Raw genomic sequence first — 24,215 nt, forward strand, 5'->3', positions numbered from 1 at the left:
CATGACGATCGGCAGTTGCGTTTGCTCTGAGCAAGACCCAAAATGGCGGCGCTCAAAACAATTTTGGGCAACGGAGTGACGATACTTTAAAGCTCATTTATTGACTCTAGGCATGAAGTGAACTCGGGTGTATTCTTTTCCTCTTCGTCTTTATTGTTTATTGATTTCAACCATATCGAATAATGAACACATTATATCACACTACGCTTCTGTAATTATTTGTCTTAGATTTATTAACCTGACCCAGTACTTAAACCACTCATTTATCGATAGTAAATCTTTCAATACATTTTTTTAAATGTGAAGGTAAAAAGACACGGAGATTGATGATGATACAGACGCCAACGCCGCCCTCGGAAATTTTTTGAACATTAGAAATCAGCAGTTTGTCTGCCATCCGCCAGGTAGCGCAGCAAAACATCCAAACAGTTTTTAATTGTTTTTAAAATTAGCTAAGCTCTACACCTATTAAGAAACCAAAGCAAGATAATTGCGAAAATGTAATACATCACAGTGTATATCTATTCCAACCAATAAATGTTATTAGATGCCAATAAATCTGTTTGATGTCCAATAAAGATATGCGTCAAAAACAGGTAAGTTTGAAGTGCTCCTGGAGCGTTATGACTTTGAAAATGAAAAAAATCCATCGTCCACCTCTTGGGCAACCATTGTAGCTCTAAGTATTATAAAATATTTTATCATAGTTTAATTATTTCCTCAGCAGCATTTCAAGTACCATGACTTGAAGCACAAAAAAGTGCTACGTTCGATATAAAATATCTAAACAACAAAATTTTACACAACATCAAATTTTTTTGTGTGCATATTACCAATTATAAGCACTAGATCTGTAGCTAATTTCATTACCCTAGCGCTAGTCATTAAACGCATATTTGTGCTGTAAAATGTCAATTTTAGGGCAATATTTGGAGGGATGAAAAAAACAAAGTAGTGCAAATACCAAAAAAGTGTATCGTTACATTCTGTTCCGACATCATCTTAACAAAACTGCTATATTGGAACCGTGTTATCTTTAATGGATCGTTCATAAAACATGAACTAGCGGAGCAAGTGAGGGTCAACGCCACCATATTCGCAACGCTACAAATGCGCAAGTACAGTAAAAACCAACACATACATAATATCAAGTGAAAGAAGATTGCATTGCCTTTCGAATTACATCAATTACACAAAACAGTATTTAAAAGGAGATGAGTAATGACCTGCCAAAAAGTACCTAAACTGCCACATTCAGTGGGACCGTGGCCTTAAGGCCACGGTCCCACTGAATGTGGTTGCCCAAGCCCAATGGTTGCCCAAGAGGTGGACGATGGCTTTTTTTCATTTTCAAAGTCATAACGCTCCAGGAGCCCTTCAAACGTACCTGTTTTTGACGCATATCTTTTTTGGACATCAAACAGATTTATTGGCATCTAATAACATTTATTGTTTGGAATAGATATACATTGCGATGTATTAAATTTTCACAATGATCTTGCTTTGGTTTCTTAATAGGTGTAGAGCTGAGCTCATTTTAAAAACAATTAAACACTGTTTGGGTGTTTTGTTGCGCTACCTAGCGGATGGCACACAAACTGCTGATTTCTAGTGTTCAAAAAATTTCCGAGGGCGCCGTTGGCGTCTGTATCATCATCAATCGATCTCCGTGTCTTTTTACCTTCACATTTAGAAAAATATATTGGAAGATTTACTATCGATAAATGAATGGTTTAAGTACTGGGTCAGGTTAATAAATCTAAGACAAATAATTACACACGTGTAGCGTGATATAATGTGTTCATTATTCGATATGACTGAAATCAATAAACAATAAAGACGAAGAGGAAAATGATAAACCCGAGTTCACTTCATGCCTAGAGTCACTAAATGAGCTTTAAAGTATCGGCACTCCGTTCCCCAAAATTGTTTTGGGCGCCGCCATTTTGGGTCTTGTTCAGAGCAAATGCAACTGCCGATCGTCATGATCCAAAAGTACGATTTCCTCAGCATTAGATGCGGTGCTAGGAAGCTGATGCAAAATTGCAATGCTTTGTCGCGGGTTGTTTAAACATTTGTGGGGGGCGAAAAAGCGTTTCCTGTGATTTTAGATAAAGCTTCAGGTTAGTGGCAACCATGATTTTAAGCCACAATATGGCCAAGTGTCGTTACTCTGAACCGTAGCTAATGTACTGGCGCAAGCGGGAACAATGAGGAAGAGGCAGGTGTCAAAAGGTAGTGGCTTGTGGAATTTATGGGGCTTACGTCATGGCCCCTCCAGGTATTACAAGCCTCTTGAACAAGAGCATGAATAGTGTCATTAAATAAGCTACTTGTCAGAGTAGCGACACATGGCCATATTGTGGCTTAAAATCATGGTTGCCAGTTATTTGAAGCTTTATCTGAAACATAACATCCTTTATACTTTACAGTATAAAGGAGGCTATGATCTGAAATCACAAGAAACGCTTTTCCGTCCTCCACTTTAAACAGTGTGCGACAAAGCAAAGCAACATTACATGAGCTTCCTAACACCGAATCTAATGCTGAGGATGTCGCACTTTCGAATCATGACGATCGGCAGTTGCGCCTGCTCTGCACAAGCACCAGAATGGAGGCGTTCCCAACACTGTCGGGGAAGAGAGTGCCGATACTCTAAGCGCAGCTAATTTATTTGCTCTAGTTCCCGCGAAACTCCTCTTCCCTGACTGAAACTGAAAGTAAATATGAATAATACACCATTATTATAGCTTATTTAGTTATAACACACTACACACAATGAGAGGAGGAAGCGGCCGGGTAGGAGAAACACGGGTTTTATGTGCGACCGTTCTAACCGTCTCAAAAGTGAGAACGCGCGAGCTTGCGCTGGTTTAAAAAAAGGGATCCAAAGAAAAGAGGCGGCACGCTGTGCTCTTTGTTTTCAGTGACCCACCAACAGCTTGACGCCTCCTTAGTGGTGCACTTTCAGAAATGCAACGCTAAACAGGATAAAAGCGAAATGTTAAGAAAAAACAATAGCCTCAACACACTGTCGAAATTTACTCTTTTCATCAAATATATCAAGGCTAGCATTTGCACAAATCTGTTCTAAATAATTATAAGTCAGTTGTAGGCGTGTAATGGGTGCAGCATGGTAAAAATCGATAGGATAAAACAAAGTATAAAGTCTACACGACTGACAAGGAACGTGCAAATAGATGTGACTGAGTAGCTCTGGGGAATCAATTACACCATTTACAATCTTATACAAATATGTCAGTTCACGAATTGTTCTCCTGTTGTGCAACGAGTCTAACTTCACGAGTTCACAAATCCTCTCATAACTATAGAAATAATTCGGTTGAAAATTGTAGGAAGCATTACGCATCAGCCAGCATGGAGATTCGAACGAATGATCTCTTTCCGCGCGCTCCGCGCTCGTGCTCAAAACGCGGCACCGCTGGGAGACGTGGCGCCATCTATCGCTAGTTATTACATCTCTTTTCTCTGGAAAAGTCAGCGTGGTCAGCGTAGAGCCAGTAGAGCCGAGCGTCACCATCAACATGGTTGGGGTATCGTTGTGGTGGCCTTCTTTTCCTTGTTCCCCTTCGCGGCCGCGGTCCCGGGTGAGGCTGACTCTGGTTAAAGTCACTGGGACTCTGTTCCGTGCAGGCTGTGTCTTTCCCCGTGGAGGTCAGCTCTCGTCGAGAATCCGTCGCCGTTCGTTAGTGTTCACGGGTTCTTCGGTGGACCCGACCCCCTGGGGTTAAAATGTCGTAGGACCTCGGCACTGGATGTCCCACGACTATGGCAGGTGACTATGTGCGCCGCAGGGTGTTGTCGACGGTGACTGTAGAACCCGTGTCAATGTCTGGCAGTGTTCTTGAGCTTCTATCGTAGTTCGCCTTTTGTTGCCGCCTTATTTCTGTGAGACGACGTGTGACAGCCTTGGGTGGCACAACAGCCGGCAGGTAATGTTCCGATCACGCAGGTAACAGTGTTCTTGTGTGTCGGCTCATCAGTCTCTGTACTGGCGATTGGAGGACATCGTCTCGTGGAGTGTTGCGCCACTCAAGGAGGGAGCGGTAAAACTCTTCAGTGTTGGCACTCTTTCGCAAGAGTTGCAATTGGCCTGTCTCACGGCTCGTTCAGCCATGCCATTTGATCGAGCGTGGTAAGGGCTTGATGTAGCTTGTTCTATCTTCAGGTTTTCCAAGAACTGCTTGAACTCCTGGCTGCCAAATGGTGGGCCATTGTCGCTTATAAGTTTCAACGGCAGTCCATGTGTTGCGAATACCTTAAGGCAGAACTCTTTGACTTTGGAAGCTGTGGTACTTTTCATTTCTTCTACCTCAAAATAAAATGAGTAAAAATCCACCAGGATTATGTAGTCTTTTCCTTCATGAGTGAAGAAATCGGTCCCGACCAACTGCCAAGGAAGCGTTGGCAGTGCGTGGCTGAGGAGTGGCATCTTGGCGTTTCTTGATTTGTACTTCTCGCATTTGCTGCATTTGTCATGTTCGCGGTCAATGTCAGCGTTGATTCCGGGCCAGAAAAAAATTTCTCGGGCTCTTCTCTTCATTTTGTCTTTGCCCGCGTGTGCCGTGTGGAGCAAGCTGAGAATCTTGGATTTGATGGCCGTTGGAATTATTATCTTGTTTGACCGCAGCACAAGGCCGTCTTCCTCGTGGATCTCCTCTCTGTAGGACCAGAATCGCCTTCCGATTTGAGGAACTTGCTCTTTCTGCTCGGGTCATGACGTCTGTGCATACTCGCGCAGTAGACGCATCTGGACATCGGCTGCAGTTGCGTCTCTTATTTCATTTAGCCGATCTTGTTTGACAGATATGTGCTCCAGTGAGTTGACTTGAAATTTCTCTTCTTCTTCTTGCATTGTTTCCTTCGTGGGAAACCGTGACAGTGCGTCCGCTAACTGCAAGTCTTTTCCAGGTATGAATTTTACTTCCAATGAGTATCTTTGGAGAGCCATCTTCATCCGCTGCAGTCTCATCGGGCACTGATGCAACGGTTTCATGAAAATAGCCTGTAACGGCCTGTGGTCGGATTCTACTGTTACGTTTGGTTGGCCGAATATGTAATGGTGGAACTTGCTGCAACCATGAACAATGGCCAGCATCCCTTTCTCGATCTGCGCATATTTCATTTGTGCGGCTGTCAAAGATCTCGATGAGTACGCTATTGGTCTTCCGTCTTGGGTGATAACGGCCCCTACTCCGTATTGGCTTGCGTCGACTGACAGCGTAATCGGCTTTTCTGCAGTGTAGTAAGCCAGCACTGGTGCCTTCGTCAAAGCGTCTCGCAGGTCTTCGAAACTTCTTTGTTGATCTACCGTCCATACCCATACGCAGACGTTTTCAGCGGACTGGGAAAGGTCAAGGGATTTGTGTACAACATGAAGGTGAAGCCAGGTTCACAAGGCGTCGTTCGCCCAGCCAGGAAGGTGCCTGTGGCACTGCAAGAAAAGGTCAAGTGCGAACTTCAAAGAATGGAGAACCAGGGAGTTCTGACAAAAGTAAAAGAACCGACAGAATGGGCCAGTTTCATGGTAGTTGTCGCAAAGAAGGACGCAAATTTGAGCCCACCGCTGCCACCATGTAGGAAGCATTACGCATCAGCCAGCATGGAGATTCGAACGAATTATCTTTTTCCGCGCGCTCCGCGCTCGTGCTCAAAACGCGGCACCGCTGGGAGACGTGGCGCCATCTATCGCTAGTTACTACAAAAATAACGATCAAACACAACACGAACAAACCTGCGTTGAACACTCTCAATTAAACCTGAATTTGTCCAATACAGTACGCCAATACAATTAGACGCAAAATTATACGTCTCATTGCAAATTGTTGTGTTTATGTTTATACAGCCGGAAGTTAGTCCGCCTTAGTGGGCGTCAGACTCTCAGTTGTATATGAGCAATTTAGCCAGTGCGGTTAACGTGCACCACGCAGTAGTGATACACGACCGCACGCCGGTACGATGCTCTTCCAGGTCGAAACGGGCAGGGGCGGGGTGGCTTCTGCAGCGCGAGCTTTCGCTCCAAATGCTCCGAGCTGCTGTGCGCTAGACCATGCACTCGGCCACCCCCCCCCCCCCCCCCCCCCCCTTTGTGCGTCTAATTTATATACAGGTATCAGTATTTGAAGATCGACGATGGACGTCGATCGTCTCGAGGTAATGTAACGTAATAACATTATATAAATAATAAACTTGTTGAAGGACTGAACGACTCAATTTTTCAATTCTTGGATTGTAATATGGCGGTAGCCTATTGTACTTACTGTTGATGAAGAGCAATATGAGGTGACGAGGTAATCATTAAATGATGAGGCTCCATAAGGACGACGACATTAGTGGGCGTCAAACCACAACGTACAGTGCCAGAGTTGTTTCAAGTATCGTGTACCCAAAGACTTTCTTCACATGCAGCAGAATATGGTAGAATAAATGAGGATGCTGCTTTACAACTGTATGTGGAACAGGAAAACTGCACTGTGTAGAAGTGCGGCTTATTCGTTAATAGGAGGGACGGATTCCTAGCAGCATTCCCTGATTGACTACTTGGAACAAATGGCCTCGTTGACGTAAAGTGTCTCCGTTCCAAAAGATTCTTGAAGCATACTTAAACCGCAAAAGGAGTATGAGGCGAAAAATAAGAAAAAAGAGCCTGGTGTGAAAGGTCGAAATCACCACCATAGCTTCTACTATCAAATACAAGTTACACAATACACAAAGAAAGTTTTGTGATTTAGTTATATTTACACTCAAGGGCATTGATATCCAACGCATTCAGAGAGATGACACCTTCTGGTCAACCAACATAGAGCCTTTTCTACTCAAGTTCTACATGGAAGGCCCGACTTCCGTTGAAATTCCTTACGTAGACGAGTTGTCCGACCGAATAAACTGCAATTACCCCCGATCTGGGAATCTCTCGATCTGGTTCGTAAGCCATAGTATCAAGAGATCGAGGGGTGTGGCTCTTCGCCTGCCGAATATTGCTTCGGCTGGTGTTTTTACCGTGTAAGATGAGACCGTCGCGTGCTGCTGGAACAACAACCTGGCGATTCTTCACTGAACTGCTTCTTCCGTAAGCTTCAAAAGGGCTTCTTTTTTTTTTTTTTTTGCACACCATCTGTTCTGCATGCCCGTTAGTTGCAGGATGGCATGGTGCATTAATGTGATGCCTGATGCCGGCTTTTTTTTTTTTCTTCAAAAACTTGTTTATTTTATTGCAAGCAAGATTTGGCGCGTTTCCAGAGAAAAGTGTTTTTGGTAGGGAAAAAGTAGGTAAAAGAGACCGTAGAACGTCAATGACGTGTTTGGACGTCGCGGCAGGCATCGTGTAAACTTCCAGCCGCTTAGAGCACGCACCGCCCACGACTCCGCAGATGCGGATACGTTTAGACCGATTCAAATAGTGGATCGTATTCAGTTACTGTTCATGATGGCGTTGGACTCAAGGAAGACTTCGAGTCTTTCCAGAAAGTTAGCCCAGGTGCCAGGACTTTTGTCGAAAGCGGTAAGTGTTCGAAACGTCGACAACGTCGGTAGCCACGTGTTGTGCTTGACACTGGACACTTATCATTCGCTGAGAAGAAACTTGCTTGTTCGTCTGCCACGAGTCGTCCGATATCAGGTCATCACCGCAACACCCTCTCCCGACAAAAACGCATGTCCATAGTTAGCAATCACGTGAACTTATAAATTCCCGAACGCTCATAACTTGCCGTCGCTAAAGGCCGTTCATTCATAGCGTCATCATTGCAAATAAACGTCTTCCTATTTCTTCTGATGGTTTTCGTCATATTCCTCCTAAGCTGTAATTACAAGTGTGTCGGTGCTTCCAAAAATATTGCAACGGCGTTTGTTTTCTGGGAACTATAATTTAACAACCTTTACAACATCTTCCGGACCCCGTGAAACATAATATTTTGTGACCTTATTTTAGTCGTCATTAAAATGGTGAGGTAAGTACCGTAAATCGCGAAGCAGTTTACTTGACGTCCGCTTCCACTGGTGTCTTGGAAGATTGAGTCTACTGAGCGTGCATTCCTGCAGAGTAAATTGTCATTGATAGAATATTGACACGTCAATCAACATTTGATTCCTTCTTGGTAAGATTTACCGCGAAAGCCCGTTACAACCGCCGAACCGCATGTCCCTATATCAGAGAACAATTTATACCCAGCCTGACATCCTCGCATACATCCGTTTGATGGGCCACGCTACTTGGGCTAGCTGAAAAAAAAATTGGGTTGTGTGTGTGTTTATACAGCCTAGAACTTGGTCTGCCTCACAGGGGCGACGATTCTCCCAGCTGTAGATGAGAAATTTAGCCAGTGCGGTACAGCCGCTAGCCTGGGGTCTTTAACGTGCATCACGCAGTAGTGATACACGACCGCACGCCGGTACGATGCTCATCCAGATCGAAACGGGCAGGGGTGGGGCTCGAACCCAGGATCCCTGGGTTCTGCAGCGCGAGCTTTCGCTCCACGTGCTCCGAGCTGGTGTGCGCTAGACCACTCGGCCACCGATCCCCCCATTTGGGCTAGCTGAGCTTGGCTGAGCACAGCTGGCAGCGGCGCGAGCGAGGCCACGGGGGGAACGTGATGGTGCTCAAGCCATCCCACTGTGAACCAATGTTTCTGCCACCCCACGGGTGGGAGTCGCCATCTATTGGTTGAACTAACGCCTTGTTCAAGATGGCTGCCGTGGGACCACAGCCTTAATTGTAGGTTTTCCTTTGCACTAATGCCTCTAGAGTGTGTGCTATCCCCTTCTTTCATTATTCGCGTATTTTTGATGGAGATCATTTGATTAATATAGACCGTCCCCCCCCCCTTTCCAGTACTGACAGGCCGTTCTACAACGCTATCCCTTGGGTTGTAAGGTCCCTTGGCCGAGCGCGCTTGGGAACGGCCAAGGTGCCACTGCAACTGGCGAACATAGGGTGCCTCAATGTCCTTCTGTTTAGGGTGATGCCACCTTTTGTAGTACCCGATGCCGACAGCACGCGCTCACGGGGAAAATACAAAGAAATCGACGAAAACAAAATGTCGCCATAGCACAGTCAGCGCCACAAACGCGTGCAGTGTCACACTCTTTCACGCGCTTCTGAACAAAAAATAAAAATAAACGTGTGAAATAAAATGGCGAGATGCCACCACCCTAAGCGAAGCGCACATGAAGGCACCCTAGGCGAACATATAGCAAATTGTCTTTTGTGGAAGGCAGTCTATGAAGAAAAATACCTCGATTGGGAGTAGATGCAGCATTAAAATACAATATGAGCACAAACTTCAACAACCCCTAATATGAAAAAAACTTATTCTCAACTTACTGCTTTATGACTTCTCACTTCATCGACATACACAGCAAGCACATGAGAGATATCCAGCAACATACTACGCAGAAAGACTACAAAATAGTCATAATATATTGCGGCATAGAATCCTAATCTCTTCGCCTTTGGCGATGTGCACCTAGTCCCGAAGGATAAGGCGCGGTTTTTAACCTGGATAAAGGTTTTTAATTTGTGCACAGCCGTTCTTCCAGCAGCTAAACAAACAAAACAGCCGTTCTTCCAACAGTTATCACCTACACATACCATGTACTTTACATTTTACGAGAAAAAAAAAAAAAGAAATGGTGAGAAGTGAAGTTACCTTTGCATTCTACCACCATGCTGCTTTTTGAGCTTCATTATAGAAAATGACCCACAGCTTTGTAGTGTCAAATAATACATTTATATTGCAGCATACATGAAACTAAAGCTACAGATAATATATATTTCTGTAACAATGCAGCAGAAAGTACCGATATCTGCTTGAAAATCTATGTTTCAGTTGCAAAAGACATGCTCAACGCGAACACCACAGCGTCTGTGGCCCTACTATTCTCCTTCACTGTCATAGTGAATTGTTCCCGAATGCAGTAACAACGCCTCTAAAACACTAAAACAATCATTGAAAGTTGCACCTTTTGAAGGGATTCATGGGCGCACCTTGTGTGCACCCGAAAGCCCTTCCAAACTGCCGAAGGTTCATCACCGGCGTATTACAGCGCAGCTTTGGCGGCAGGTGGAGCTGATTCCATGCCACCGCTAAACCGTCCATAGAGCAGAACCCAAAGCACCCACTGACAAAGAAAAGCTGTTCTTGCGTGTACCCGAACTGCGAAGGTTCCTCGGGAAGCCTCTGGTAAGCTAAGTAGGCCTTCTCCAGACCCGCGCTGTCGGCAAAAGACTCTTCGATTGAATTGAGGCCTAGAGGACGACTTCCGCTATTCTGGATCACTTGCTCAACTAGGCAAGACAAACGGTTATCGAACGCTTGTTTGGACTGGTTGCTGTACAAGGGAAGCACATCACTGCGTCGACTTAGCCATGACGCCGATGGGCCGAACGCGTGCGATAGCTCGTGGCCGATGACTCGACCCATCGTGCCGTAGTTGACTGCAGCCGGTAACGCCAGGTCGACGAACGGAAGCTGAAGAAGTGGCGTCTCGATGAAGACCATATGTAGGTGCGGCAGGTAAAAGGCATTCGCGTCAAGCAATGGCATCTCCACATCTTCTCGGCGAACGACATGCTGGGGATCGGTGCCAAGGTATTCCTTTAACCTGCTGGACTTAATTCGAAGAGCCTCTAACAAATCTCCGCTGAAGATTTTGTCAAATAAGGGCAAGTACTTGTAGTATGAATCCAACACCACCTTGTCTGCTAGCCGGGGCGGCGTGCCGTATATGCCAATGATGGACGTCATCCGGTCCAAGGCAGCCTCTAAGGTCAGTTTGTCCATCCAAGAGAGGGACTGAAAGGAACGCATCATTGTTTCGCGGATGTTGTTCGCAAGCACCTCCGTGTACGATGCAACGCCCGGATGAACCAGATCTTTGTAAAGCAGGTACGACATGGCGTATGGCGCCAGGGAGGCCATGGTGTTCATACACTCTGTGGACTTATGTAGCATTGCATCGACGATCGTCGACGCGCTACAGGTGAATGAAAATGTGTGTGCCATGACTCGGACCACCTTCCATCCGAAAAACAGCATGATATCTTCAATTCGGTTCTTGTATTTTTTTATAATCAATTCAACGAGAGTGAGAGGGCTAAAGCTTTGCACCAGGATAGGTGCCTCCGAGCCCAGTTGTCTCGAAGCCGGCATGCGATTGTTGATTGATGCCATCAAATCAATCGTGTTGGAAGAGTTTCTCTCGTAAACTGCAAAGTCCCTCAGCCTGAGATATCTCGGGTAATCATCAATATGGTATTCTGGTGCAAGAAGTGCCATAGCACGGAATTCGATAGATGCAGCTTGAACCATCTCGAAGACTCTGGAGGCGTCCACGTGGGCTGTCGGGTTGAACGATCGGATGCAGCTCGCCATGCTCTCTTTTTCCGCCGAAGTCACACTACTAGTTTTATCAACGGGCAAAAGGTAAAGCGAGTACCCTTTGTTGGTCTCAGCGTGTGGTGCAAAGCCCATTCGAAACACGACATAAATTCCAAAGTCAAGCGCGAGGCCAACCAGAAAGTCTAACAGGTTGAACTGAGTGGGCAGCGAGAGCGATGGCCAGTCAAAGTAAAATTCTCTAAAAACTTTCCGGATAGGCTCTGCTTGGTCCTCTGTTGTTGCAACCACAGACATGCATCTCTGGTAGCCCACTATGACCTTGTCAACCGCGGAGCTTGACGAAGACAACGGTCTTTGCTCAAGGGCCTGCAGTAACCAGAGTCGCGTACGCAAGCCAAGTAGCTTAAGTTGATCTTTTTTTCCAGGGTGAAGTGAGGCCCAGTTTCCGCAGACATGGTCGTAGAAGTTATAGCACGGGTCCACCTTTTTGTTGATGCTGCCTCGCAACTCGGTGGCGTAGTCGAAGCAACGCGCGGGGTGATCGCACCACGGAAACTGGTCATTGGCGAAGAACTGGATGCCAATCATGATGGCGCCGTAGACCAGAGACGAAGAAAGGATGACCGTGAGATGTCGTCGAGGTTGCACCCTGAGAGTCAAGGTTCGGAATGCCGGGTACATTAAAATCCAGAACCTTTCGCACACGGTGTAGTAAATATTATAGAGCGCGTGCACTTCTTCTTTCGTTAGCGCGTGTCTCGAACGGAAGTGGCGTTGTTAGTCATAAAAATGAAATGTCATGAAAAATATAGGCTTTGAAGTTGGGAAGACAAGCAAAGTAAACATTACGTGAAGCTCGTTAACGAGCGCACCTAAGAGAAAGCGCACAAATGAGGACAGAGGAAAACATACACACATATAATCACTTACGAGCACACACGCACACGCGCACATGCACCCTTTTGGTTGAATTAAGCTCTTCATAGATTTTTTTTTATAGTGATAGTGCTATGTTTGTAAGCTCAGAATATCCGCAGCGCTACGGAAAAAAGCCGCCGTTACCATGATGGCTACATTGCACAAATGGATGGTAGATACTTTGGGGATCGGCGCGTACTACTAACCCGCTCCACAATATGTATGTATATATATATATATATATATATATATATATATATATATATATATATATATGGATCCTCGGCTGCGGTCATTTATATTGTATGGACCAATCGACTTTCTGTAGCGCTGCGAGTGAGTATCTCGGGCTTATGGAAGCTTATTCATTTCACAGTAAACAGCACAAAGCCAACTTTAAAATTGTAAAAAAAAAAATGATGGGGTCTGTTTTGAGGATGGGCTACACACACAATTCAAATGGTAGCCTTCGATTTCGATTGTCAAGCTTCTTCACAACAACGGTTCAGACCATTCAGGTTTTCCAGTCCATAGAAGTTTACTAAACGAAGTAAAATTTGTTTACGCATACAAATGTATGATTGCGCGGTTTTACGGAGAGTGATAAAATTCAGACGAAGAGAGTCCGTCTGAAACTTATCCCGCCGTCAGGTGGCATGTGGACAGAAGAGACGTTCAAAGGACCGTATACATTGACAAGCTTAGAACGGGAGGAACAAGCACTTGTAAGTAATATTTAAAAAAAGTAAAAAAAAAAGTCATTAGACTCTTTGTGCCAAAGGCCAATAAACGCTTTCTGAACTAAGGAGGCAAGAACAGTAGAGAAACATCTCGGATCTTCTAGGTCCTTCCTTTTTCAGTCGGAATGAAACTTCTTGTCCTTCAAAAATTACTTACAAAGTTTCTAAGTGAAGAATAACTACAACTAATGCGTTTGCTCGTGCGGAAATATTTAATGGCCAAATGAGAAAAAATAATTAGTTATTAAAAATGTCATCGATCTCCTACGCATAGCTAGATCACCGAGATTAAATGAGAAATATCAGTTTGATTGTTTTAGTCTTGTAAATATGCGTTTTTGCATTGTAATGGAAACGTGGTCTTTGGTCAGCCACCGCCACGGTGGCCACAGCCTATGTAGCATTGGTATCATCGGCATCATCCAAGTCAAATCCAAGTCGAAAAAAAAAAGCTCGAGCAGTGCATAGACTTTGTTCATCCTAACGTTGGTTTAGCCGTTCTAAATGAAATGGTCAAAACCATCCAATCTAATCCAATCCAAACGACTGAACATCGCCGAGCCCACGGCGGCGTGCCCATGCGGCCGGCGTCGCTTCTCGACCGGGGCCAGCTGTGCCGAGCCATGCGCGTCCTGTTCCGCATCGTGGCCATCCTCTTCTTCAGCATTGTTGTCATCATGCTCAGCTTCTTCGGCTCCATCGGAGCCCACAACGCCATCGACGTGGTTCCCGCACACGGTAGGAAGTGACACGACACGTGCAACCACACCGTCAAAACACGACGACGTGGGCACAGGGCAACGCAGTCAAGCTAACATAAACACTGCTTCCTGAATTACACTGTGCGCGCTTGAACAATATGCTAAACATACAAATGACCCGTCATGCCACGTCCTTCCGAAGTCGGTTTCACTGTGAGCCTTATTTGATGGCGTCGTGCAATGTGCTTGCTAAGAAAGAGGCTCCCATTCATCGCCCAAAACAACACCATGGCATGGATTGCACGTTGCGGAAGCGTTAATTGTTGCACTGTGGCGTCACATCAGCTGTTATTGTGAGGGATCATGCCGCTGAGTGCGTGTCTTCTGAAGCACACATTTTGCACTACCGAATTCGTTCTCTTTGGTAACAACAAGTAAGAATGACCACCAGCAAGGTGCGGTGACCTCACGTGCAAGAGATGTCACTGCTGCCGTCAAAATACTATAACTCTAGGGCACAAAGAAGGCAAACTCGAATCAAGGCATGGAATGGTCCACCATAGTAGAACACACGCAAGGACGGTAGAAGAAGCAATGTAAGTGCATGGGATATATACTGTGCCAATTGCAAAGGGTGGCATTCACTCTCGGCCATAGCCGAGCCAGATTTTGTTGAAAACGAGATGATGGCGAGCTTCCACCAAGCTACAGCAACGGGCACCGCCCATCTTAAAGATCGTCGTCGTTGGCAGACGATAAGTCGAAGATCGGTCTGCATATGAGCTGTGCACAACCCGCTGGGCTATGGCGCTCACTGAATGGTGCCTACAATGTCTAGGTCATGCATCATGCATGCCAACATACCCGTGCGGAAATGTCATATATGGCCATGTCGAGAACTGGGCAAAAGAGGCGATATATGACCACGTGCTGTATAATTTGGCTATGTATGGCCTTACTTTCTCAATTCTTGATATGGCTATATACGGCATTTCTGTTCGGGTGTGCACGCGAGCAGAGACATGACGGAAGCTAGATTCCCCGCTTGCACCCTAGCGAAAAATCTTACATGTATAAGAAATTTCTGGGTTTAATAAAGGAATATGATCAAATAAAGGTCGTATAAGAACATAAAAGAACCTTATAAGATTATACAAGAAGAATATAAGAATATATAAGAAGTTATAAGAAACTTCTTATCAGCTTCTAATAACTTCTTATATCATATGTTTTCCTTATCTGATCTTATAAGTTTCGTCTATACTCTTCTATGATCTTATTTGATCATATGCGTTTACTGAACCAAAAAAGTTCTTATGCACATCAAATATTTCATTAGGGAAATCGTGTATACACTGATCGTGAAATTTTTGCTCTATCAACATCTAATCCGTGTAAGGTATCTAATCAACTGGTCGGAGAAAAAATCTTGTTTACGTACGATAGGCGCGGGGTAGAGAACAAAGATTGCGTGATATTTAATGTGGCGTCGCCACAAACATCCCCGTCAACGCAATTTGATTGTTTCAGGGCCACTGGCTTTTATCACACTTAATTACGCTCCAAGAGACATGTCTCATGAGGTGAGATCGCGGATATTGCATTTTGCGAGCACAAAATCGCAACGTATTTCGAGGTTGTGGCACCACGTTGCAGCAAATGGGCAAATTTAATAGGCCGCGAAGCACTGTCAAAGGTGCAGACCGAGACTAGGAATAAAGCACATAGTTCGATGACACGCATCACCTCGGTGCAGTTGAACTGTTTAATATATACACTGCAGATGATGCTACACTCTGCAGTCTGTTTCAACATAATACATGCAAAAGAAGCTCAGTCCCGAATTGCCAGTGGAATGGCGTCACACTGCATACGAACATATCATTTTTCTGACATGACGAAAGACTGGAGTCGTCGCTCAGTGCCATTTTTTTTTATTTTGCACAATTAGCGTCCACGACCAAAAAGGAAAAGCTCAGTGTAACGTTTTACTTGTCTTGGTGCATGGGACACTGAGAAAGAGACGTGCTTTGTGAGTGAAGGCTCTCCAACTTATTATGCTGCGGCAGGTAATTGCGGCACGAAAGTGTTGACAAAGCCCGACATCGTCGGGAGTTAATCAAAAGCAGTGCTGCGCACTAATTGGCGCACTGATAGGTCTGATATCACAGGGGGGAGGAGGAGCTTGGTTCCTGAAAGGCGCCTTTGCTGGAGTCTGCGTCTGGCAGAAAATAAGTGGAAGGACGAAGGGAAGTTCGGAGCCGGATCGTTGTCCTACTTATTGCTTGTTTGCCACACGGTATTAGCAGTAATATTTGACTACTTTTTGGTCTTGCCGCAGACTGCAACGGAGAGCCGCACCACAACCTGGCTGCGCTGGATCCGACCCTGACCACCTGTCGCTGCTCCGACTACTGACCGACACTGCCCAAAGCCGGAAGTGCGGAGGGCAACAGTTACGACTCGTATTTTTTTACGTGCCGTTGCGCAGATGCTTCGCCATGGCACTCGTCAATAAATTACCGCCATGAACCTCTAAATTATAAAAGTTGAGCTTCGCAATTCTACTTTTGAGATACGAGCTAGCTTTTCCTCTCGCCTATTATGACGCAAGTTTCGATCTCAGCTTGAACACAGTGCTACCAGAGTTGTGAAAGGAGAAGGTCGGCAAGCTGCTTCATCTGACAGCCTGAGTAACGCAGAGGTGTGGCGAGTCGCAATCATGTTATTATCACCCCAATGAGATTTCGAAATTAGACGATATGGACACCGAAAAACGGATCACGAAGCAAGAGGCGTGAAGACAGGAATTAAGCCAATGCCCAGCGTTCCTTACGCTGTCAGTGCACTGTAGTCTTCAGATCTCCTGGAACAGACAGTTTTGATAAGGTACGGCCATTATGGTGGGTGCGATTGACCGCGGTATTCGAGAGCCGAAGTCCGCAGTATAGTGGTTTCTTGCTTTAGATATAGATTCGAGAGAACGCCTCAAATCATGGGTAGACCTGTACACTCCCATAACTAGTGGGTTTTAGTGGACTGCGCCTAGAATTTGCGCACGGCGACGACGCCCATGCGCTGAGTGGAGCCTGCAACATTAATGCAAACGCACAGTGCTTGCCGTTTCTCCTATACGCAATACTAAAACCCTATATTGACATCACGACTCTATCAATAAATCTGCCAAAACATTTGAATGTATGTAACAGGAGAATCACAGGGGAGAGCTGAAAAGCTCGGAGGGCGGAACGTTGTGCCTTACCATATAACTTTCAGGGGCCGTGGTGACCCTGGTATACCTTTCCGCGAGATAGCGTTCAGCTTCTAAAATGTGCCTACTGGGGACGCAGAAATTCCTATTTGGTGATATTGAGGCGAAGTTCAACATCGGTGGGTTCAAATGCCTACCATCGAGATGCAGGGACCGTCTAACGGAGCCCGAGGTTTCGCGGGAAAGATATACAGGTGCATGCGTGAAAGAAACTATATACGTATTCATCTCGTCAAGCTGCTCAAAGAGGTTTTCACTTGGTGCGTAAACTATTACTATATTAATATTCGTGGGTTTATTTACCTATCAATAGTATATGCCCAGACCCTTGGATGCTTTAAAACATGGTCATTGTTTTTTAATTCCCGAAATAAAACGATGTATTTGAAATGCACGAAAGATGTCCATTACATCCTGTCTTGAGCATAAGAGACATGCGAATGATGCGAGTAGTTGCCACCATGTGCTCGCACCATGCACACTCAGCAACAAACTCAGCGCGAACATGACATGCGCACGTAACCTCATTTTGCACAAAGAGTAAAAAAAAAATCAAATTAAAATTAAAAGCTTATGTAACAAAAAGAAATCGCTGCACTGTTACTTTTTATAATATACTTTCGGCCATGAGGGGAAACAAATAAACGAGGATCACTGGTTTAACAGCTTTTGAGAGCTATGGATCTCGTATATAAGATCACATAAGACTGTAGCGAAACAACTAATGTATGGAAAGTCAATTTCAGGTGGCTTCGAGCTGCCAGACCTTTTATGGGCAAGTGGGGGGATCCGCGGAAGGAACTTACGTAACGGCAAGCAGCGATCTTGAAGTAATAAATGATAACGCGGGAGTCGCATCGGATTCACATTTAATTCGAGATGCAAATGGCGTCCACGGGGTCTGGTGTTCTGGACGCTTGAGTCTGGTGCCTTTTCTTGAACAGGTGCTGCGCGTGAGGACGAGACTAGCCGAGGCAACAGCCTTTCCAGATTGCTGCAGGCGCCTCTCCGTCCTTGTACACGAGTCCGTCGTACGTGGCTGCGAGTACAAGATCGGCAGACGTTTTTACACAGCCGAACTTTATGTTGCTTTTCCCCCCCTCCCTCCCTCGGCCCCTCAGTCAACCTGCTGAACTTTTACAACCCGATTTCATCAGCACAGTTTGGGGGAGGAATTAGAAGACCGACGAGACGTTTCAGTGGCGCTGATGGCACGCCCAGGATTATCATTACAAACGACGATGGTGTGTGTAAGAAATCCGGTGAAAGCTTGGCGCTATGGCGTTCCTAAACCACATTCGTCAGAGTTGACAGCCAGATACGAGTTGTATCTCCGTCTGTGAAGGTAGTACTACTCAGGACGTGAGCGTTTGGTCAACAGTGTAAGGCCGACGACATCGACGCGTTTGATTGCTCAGGCCACCAGTAGGCTCGGAAACTAAAAGCCGGGATCGCTCCTACACCATACAAAATACAGTCTGCGAATATGAGTCATCGTAACGTCCGTGATTCGAATGCCGCGTGCCAAGTGCCGAATGCCGCGTGCCAAGTGCCCCCCTTCCCCGAATTCATTGCCATGCGGCATTCAAAGCTCGGATCTCGCGGAGACTCGCGTTGGGATCTGACCCCGGCTCGATCATATCAGTGGCCGTTGCGGTGGCTTTGCTGTTAGAGCGCGTCCCCAGCAGCCTACGTTTTTTGCACCATCAAATTTGTTTTCCTCGGCAAGAACAAGAAATGAGCACCAGCAAGGTAGGACGACCTCACGTGCAAGCCAAGTATACTCTTGGAAAACTTTCTATGCGGCGAAACGAAAGGGGGTGCGTGCTCTCGTCGCCGATGGAAGTTGTGCACGCGCACCTCTTTCATCAGAAGTACCACAGCAAGTTGACCCTGAGTATAGCAGTTTTCAAACCCGAATAGGAAAAAAAGAAAAAAAGAAAGAAAAAGCGCGGTCGAGCAGTGCTTTGCAACGTGAATTTCATACCGTCAGAATAGACTACTTTCATAAATCCGTCACCGCGCGCGTTGCATTCTAAGAACCTGTGCTCCAGGAGCGGAGAGCGTATGGTTTTTGCGTCTTACTGATTCCCAAAATGCATAAAGTGGCATTACGCCACCATGAGCCGCATCGAGTTTTTGAATAAGATTATACACCTTTTGCTGAATTACCCAAACACCAAAGAGAATGCCGTGAACGTAGGTAAACGCCAGTCATGAATTGGTTACTTAAAAAAAATTGTTACAGTTACTTTCAGAACCAAGTAGCGAAGTTACCGTTACAGTTACGGCAACGAAGAAGTAACTCGTTACTGTTACAGTTACTTTTAAAATGTAACGCGGCGTTACTTTTCTGTTGTTTTTTCATAACACAAAAAACAGTAAAAAAAAGAGATCAAGAAAACTAGGGTTTGTTGACGGTTGCCCTGAGTTCATAGAGCCCCTCGACATATTTCACTTCGTCCCCGGCATGCCAGGAACAAACCCCGCGTAAACAGCGTAAGCCTTGCCTCGACTGTTGACACCACGCCGGAGTAGTGGCGCTAATCAAAACACGAAACACGCGCAGTGCCCTCCGCATGTTTTACTTCACGGTTGATTCACGCAAATAAAAAGCAATTGTGAAAAAGAAAAAAAAAAAAAAAAGAAAACGGCAACATGGATGGTGTTTTAAAAAAACACTAAAGTGAAAAAAAAAAAAAAAAAACACTTTTTAAAAGGGCATAGAAGGGACACTTTCTTTCTAAAATAACTTTTCCGGGAAATAAAAGAAGAAGAAGCTCAAATTTGCGTCGTAAAAGTGGTTGGACAGCGAAACTGTTGTACCGTCTGCAACGATTGCCACCAGGGTCTCTAAGCTCGTCAAACACAAAGTTGGGGCCGAAGTTGACGAAGCGCACCGATTGGCCTATGATGACGATGACTTGGCGCTTTTTTCGCCGACGTCCGATCGGCTCGCTCCGTGAACTTTCGGCTCCAACTTTGTGTTGGACGAGTTTAGGGCCCCAGGTGGTGTCTTTGACGTACCAGAGAACTTCCGGTTTATAAAAAGAATGAACAAAGGCCACCTTAATACCGCTGCATGAAATGAAGATTAAACGTTTAACCACCAATTCTTCAGGTGAACGCCAAAAGAACGGAGGAGTGCCAGATCTGGTAAAATGTTTTGAGTATTCTTGTAAAACAACTTGCCTCCTTCAAGATGTAATATTGTACAGTCGGAGGCTCTCGTTAAATCTCCAACTTTGTTGTCCATGTAGCATTTCTAGCACTGGTGACATAAGCAAGCTCAATAGGCTTGCAAAGACGGTACGACCGGAAATCGCTTGGGACGCAAGCACCGGTTCATGTTCGTTAACAGCAAAAGGGTCATACACCAAATGATTGACGAAAGAAAAGTAAATGCACTGTACACAAACATTTTTAAGTTTATACACGTACAGGTTTTTTTTTTTTTTTTTTTTAACCTTTACAGATTCGTTTAAAACAAGCTGTGAAAGCTACACTTATGCGAACTATTCAGGTGAGTTATACGGCCAGGGGGACATAGTATATGGGGTAATCGTAACGATCAGTCGGCTAATTAAGTAAAAAAATTTTAATTAACTTTTTAATTAGTACAAATAGTCATATGGTTCCAATTAGAAACTTATTGAGCGTCGTCCAAAACCCCTAAATCCGTAACATTAGAAAGACTTTGAGCGCGTGAGAAGCGCAGTAGTACGCTAAAGTTACCACTCGTGGAGCAAGTCGCGCGGGCGCCTTACCGCAACCGCTAGCCTTGTACCTGCTCCATGAGTGGCAACGTTAGTGCACTGCTGCGCTTCTCACGCGCTCAAGGTCTTTCTGAAAATTACTGATTTAGTGGCTATCGACGACGCTGAGCAAGTTTCTAATTGAAACCATATGTCTATTTTTATTTTTTTAAAGTTAATGAAGAAACTTTATTTTGTTAGCCAACTGATTATTACGATTAGCCCCTATTATATGTCCCCCTGGCCGTATTACTCACCTGCACAAACCGCATAAGTGTAGCTTTTGCAAAATTTTTAAAACGTGGTTTTGACGCTTGTTTGTGGTCTTCTTATTGAAACAAGTGTCGAAACCGCGTGATAAGACGCGCGCAAACGGTGATGAGGCGCTTGTGATGGTTTTCTGTCGACAGACACGAAAAAAAACCGACCGTACGAATCATATACAGCTTCGCTGTACAAATATTCGCGCAATATTTACGTTGTTAGGCGGGCAATAAGCCCACAAATCAGAGGCCCCGCCCATTACTACTGGATTGGCTTGGCTGCTCGGCTGAACACGCTAACAAGCCTAGTGTTTCCCTTTCGCGACATCCGGTGCGTCTAGTCTGGAGTCTGCAGTGGGAGTCTGACACCGCCTGCTGGTCGCGCAAGCAGAAGACCGGCAGATCTCGGCATCGTCTGATATTTCACCGCCGTCTATCGTCGTCTGCCACCCCTGTGAGACGCGGACACGAAGGCTGCCCGGCGGCGTCCGCTTTCGCCTCCGTCCGTCGGCTATTCGGGCCTCATATAAAACCTTCTGCAACGCTCAGAAGACGCGACCATGAATGCGGCGTTCGAGCAGTCCATCATGCACAAGCCGCTGCCCAATACAAACGTCTGTCAGCGTCCATCGATATGAGGTAATTAGGGACCGAGAGGAGTAAAAAGATCAATAAAATAAATATACACTTCTTCCAGCATTTCTGTTCTTATTATTTGTGTCACGTGGCATCCGGGAGCAAAGTGAGTGAGCGCCATAACGCACAAATAAAACGCGACGTAAAAATATTCGCTTTGGTAAGCAAGGTCCACTGCAAAACTTGAAAGCTACTTGCCTTTCGAAGTGAAATGACGGAAACATAGACAAACTTGATGCGAGCCGGACGCCCTATTGCCTCCAGCCAAATGGCTCGCTACTTCTTACCTGTGTATGCATGTTCTCGGTATTAGACCAAAGTTGCTATCACAACGGTTGCAGAATTCACACAGCAGCGGGACTGTTTTTACGGGAACCAACATCTTCATTCAGCACCAACACGCGCAAAGGAGCAAATCAAACCAGATCAAGCTACATACAGGGTGATTTAAGGAGAGGCCAGGCTCTTTAAATCGACCGCAAAATTCGGTTTCTTAACCTATCGCGCTACGACTTTGTGCAGCGTTGCCCACAGATGGTGCTTTTTTTTTTCGTAAAATGCAAAGAGCTAACTTGCCTGAGGAAAAAGTAAAGAAAGAAAAAAGATTTAGCTCCTATGGAAACGCAGCGACGCCACCGGTCTTGAAACAACACGGCGCCGTTTCGCACGGGAAACAAGAGATGGCGCAACGAACGCCACCAACGAACGAGCATACGACACCGAGAGCCGGCGTCTTTAGCAGACGATCTTTTCGACTCAAAACCGGCACGCGTTCCGCAGGCGGCGACAGTCGCTGAAACAAAAACAGGTGCGGTAACAACAAGAAACTGCAGTACCTTGTCCGCTAAAGACGCCGGCTCTCGGTCGGCGTCGTCTGCTCGTTCGTTGGCGGCAGTCGGCGTCGCGACTGCTTGAGCCATCTCTTGTCTCCCGTGCGAAACGGCGCCGTGTTGTTTGAAGACCGGTGGCTTCGCTGCGTTTCCATAGGAGCTACGCATTTTTCTTTCTTTACTTTTTCCTCAGGTAAATTCGCTCTTTGCAAAGTTTACAAAAAAAAAAAAATAAATTATCTGTGGGCAATGCTGCACGAAGTCGTAGCGCGACTTCGGCTAAAAAACCGAATTTCGCGGTCGATTTAAAGAGCCTGGCCTCTCCTTGAATCACCCTGTAGTTGACGTGCAACGCTAGGCTTAGGACAGTCCCGCTACGAACCCAAGCACCCGCACAGCGCTTCCGAAGGCGCCTGCTAGCGACAGTTGTATGCTGCAAACTAGGTCGGTTGATACATAGAGTTATTACAATAAAGGCTAGAGGCTCAGCTTGCGCTAGTGTCTACGGGACTTCCGGTTGCAAATTGAAGCAGACAGCATGCAGTCTACTTTTCCAGTCTTCCTGTGTATTCCTAAGGAAAAACGCGCGTGAATTTTGTCTCGTCGCCGAAAAATAACATGAATAACTTTTGTTATTTTGGTTGTACCGGGTAGTATGTACCTTTATCAATATTGTGAAAGTGTAATTGCTTTAGTTATAGCATTTTTCCCTTGCCACTGAACGATTCTAAACTTCGCTATATTTCAGGCCCCAACCTCTGTTCCATGGCAGGCATGTAGAAACGAGCGACGATTCTAAGCAAAATAACGATCGAAAGGAATGTAGAATGTGTTCAAAGTTCGCCAGCATTCCGTTGGTGTTTATATATTGCTAATATGCCTGTCCTCTCACTATATGAAAATGACTTCGTCGTGCATTTTTACGAGATGTTAAAAAAAACGTTCGAAACGTAAAGAATAAAGGACGTGGACTACGAAAGGTGTGTTTTCTTATTATTTCCTATGTTGGTCATTTTTATCCCGCACCTGTCCTCTGGCTTCCCCCTATTTGCACAGATTTGGAGTGTGCAGGTGATGATTTGAGCACAGAACAAGAATCTTCGCACATATTCATGAGCAGAAAGAATAAAGCAGTACTTATTTATTGCAAATCGGACTATATTACTTGACTTTCAATTTATTTTGATCGTCTGCAAGCACAAAAAGTTACTTATACCCAGTTTTACTGCGTAGTACTTGCCGTCTCTCTTGGTTTTCCACATGTCCTTCGTTCGTTTGGCACGTATATCCCCCATGCTGGAAAGCGTCGACGCCGTGTTCGCGCTAACAGTGTCCGACAGTGCATATAAATACACGTACGAAGCGGTTTTAACACCGTTTTTAATGCCGCGAATTTCAAATAAAAATGCTGTAACTGACCAATTATTTCGTCTGCGTGACTGAGAAATGTTCCAATGTGCCTAGTACGTACAAATTATTCGTGATATTTGCTCTGATAATTGAGCGCAGAGAGAAAATGCACTCGCTTTTTCCCATAGAAATGCATTACCGGAAGTCAATTTCTGACTGCATGCTGTCTGCTTCAAAATGCAACTAGGGTGCCTACATGTCTGTCTGTCTCAGGGTGAAGACATCCATTGTTGCCCTGAATGTGCCAGCGCGTGACGCTCTCGCGCACTCCCTGCGTGACTTGGGCTGTAAAATGGCGTGTATGCATTAGCCAAAGCTACGCGCTCGAGCT

At 45.5% G+C, this 24,215-nt stretch overlaps 3 protein-coding genes across 3 annotated transcripts in view; all 3 read right to left on the reverse strand.

The window, feature by feature from the left end:
* Positions 1-4,000: 4,000 nt before the first annotated feature.
* Positions 4,001-4,564, reverse strand: LOC120850745 (uncharacterized protein K02A2.6-like). The gene has a single exon (XM_040223375.1). It carries the CDS (start codon positions 4,562-4,564, stop codon positions 4,001-4,003), a length of 564 nt encoding a protein of 187 aa, XP_040079309.1.
* A 5,401-nt stretch (positions 4,565-9,965) lies between these two features.
* On the reverse strand, positions 9,966-11,948 carry LOC120850746 (neprilysin-11-like). The gene has a single exon (XM_040223376.1). It carries the CDS (start codon positions 11,946-11,948, stop codon positions 9,966-9,968), a length of 1,983 nt encoding a protein of 660 aa, XP_040079310.1.
* A 5,959-nt stretch (positions 11,949-17,907) lies between these two features.
* The window catches only part of LOC8042104, a 65,764-nt gene continuing 59,456 nt past the window's right edge, over positions 17,908-24,215 (reverse strand). Inside the window, exon 32 of the mRNA XM_029989981.4 lies at positions 17,908-18,029. Coding sequence (XP_029845841.2) covers positions 17,956-18,029 — 74 coding nt within the window. The 3' untranslated portion in view covers positions 17,908-17,955. The remainder of the gene's footprint in view (positions 18,030-24,215) is intronic.

Source organism: Ixodes scapularis, unplaced genomic scaffold (genome assembly GCF_016920785.2).
Source record: "Ixodes scapularis isolate PalLabHiFi unplaced genomic scaffold, ASM1692078v2 PGA_scaffold2__306_contigs__length_199485367, whole genome shotgun sequence".
In the NCBI taxonomy this organism is placed as follows: domain Eukaryota; kingdom Metazoa; phylum Arthropoda; class Arachnida; order Ixodida; family Ixodidae; genus Ixodes; species Ixodes scapularis.

What these genes read in the sequence shown, in the direction of transcription:
- LOC120850745 (XM_040223375.1), bottom strand. Translation starts at nt 4,564, where the DNA reads ATGAAGAGAAGAGCCCGAGAAATTTTTTTCTGGCCCGGAATCAACGCT.
- LOC120850746 (XM_040223376.1), bottom strand. Translation starts at nt 11,948, where the DNA reads ATGATTGGCATCCAGTTCTTCGCCAATGACCAGTTTCCGTGGTGCGAT.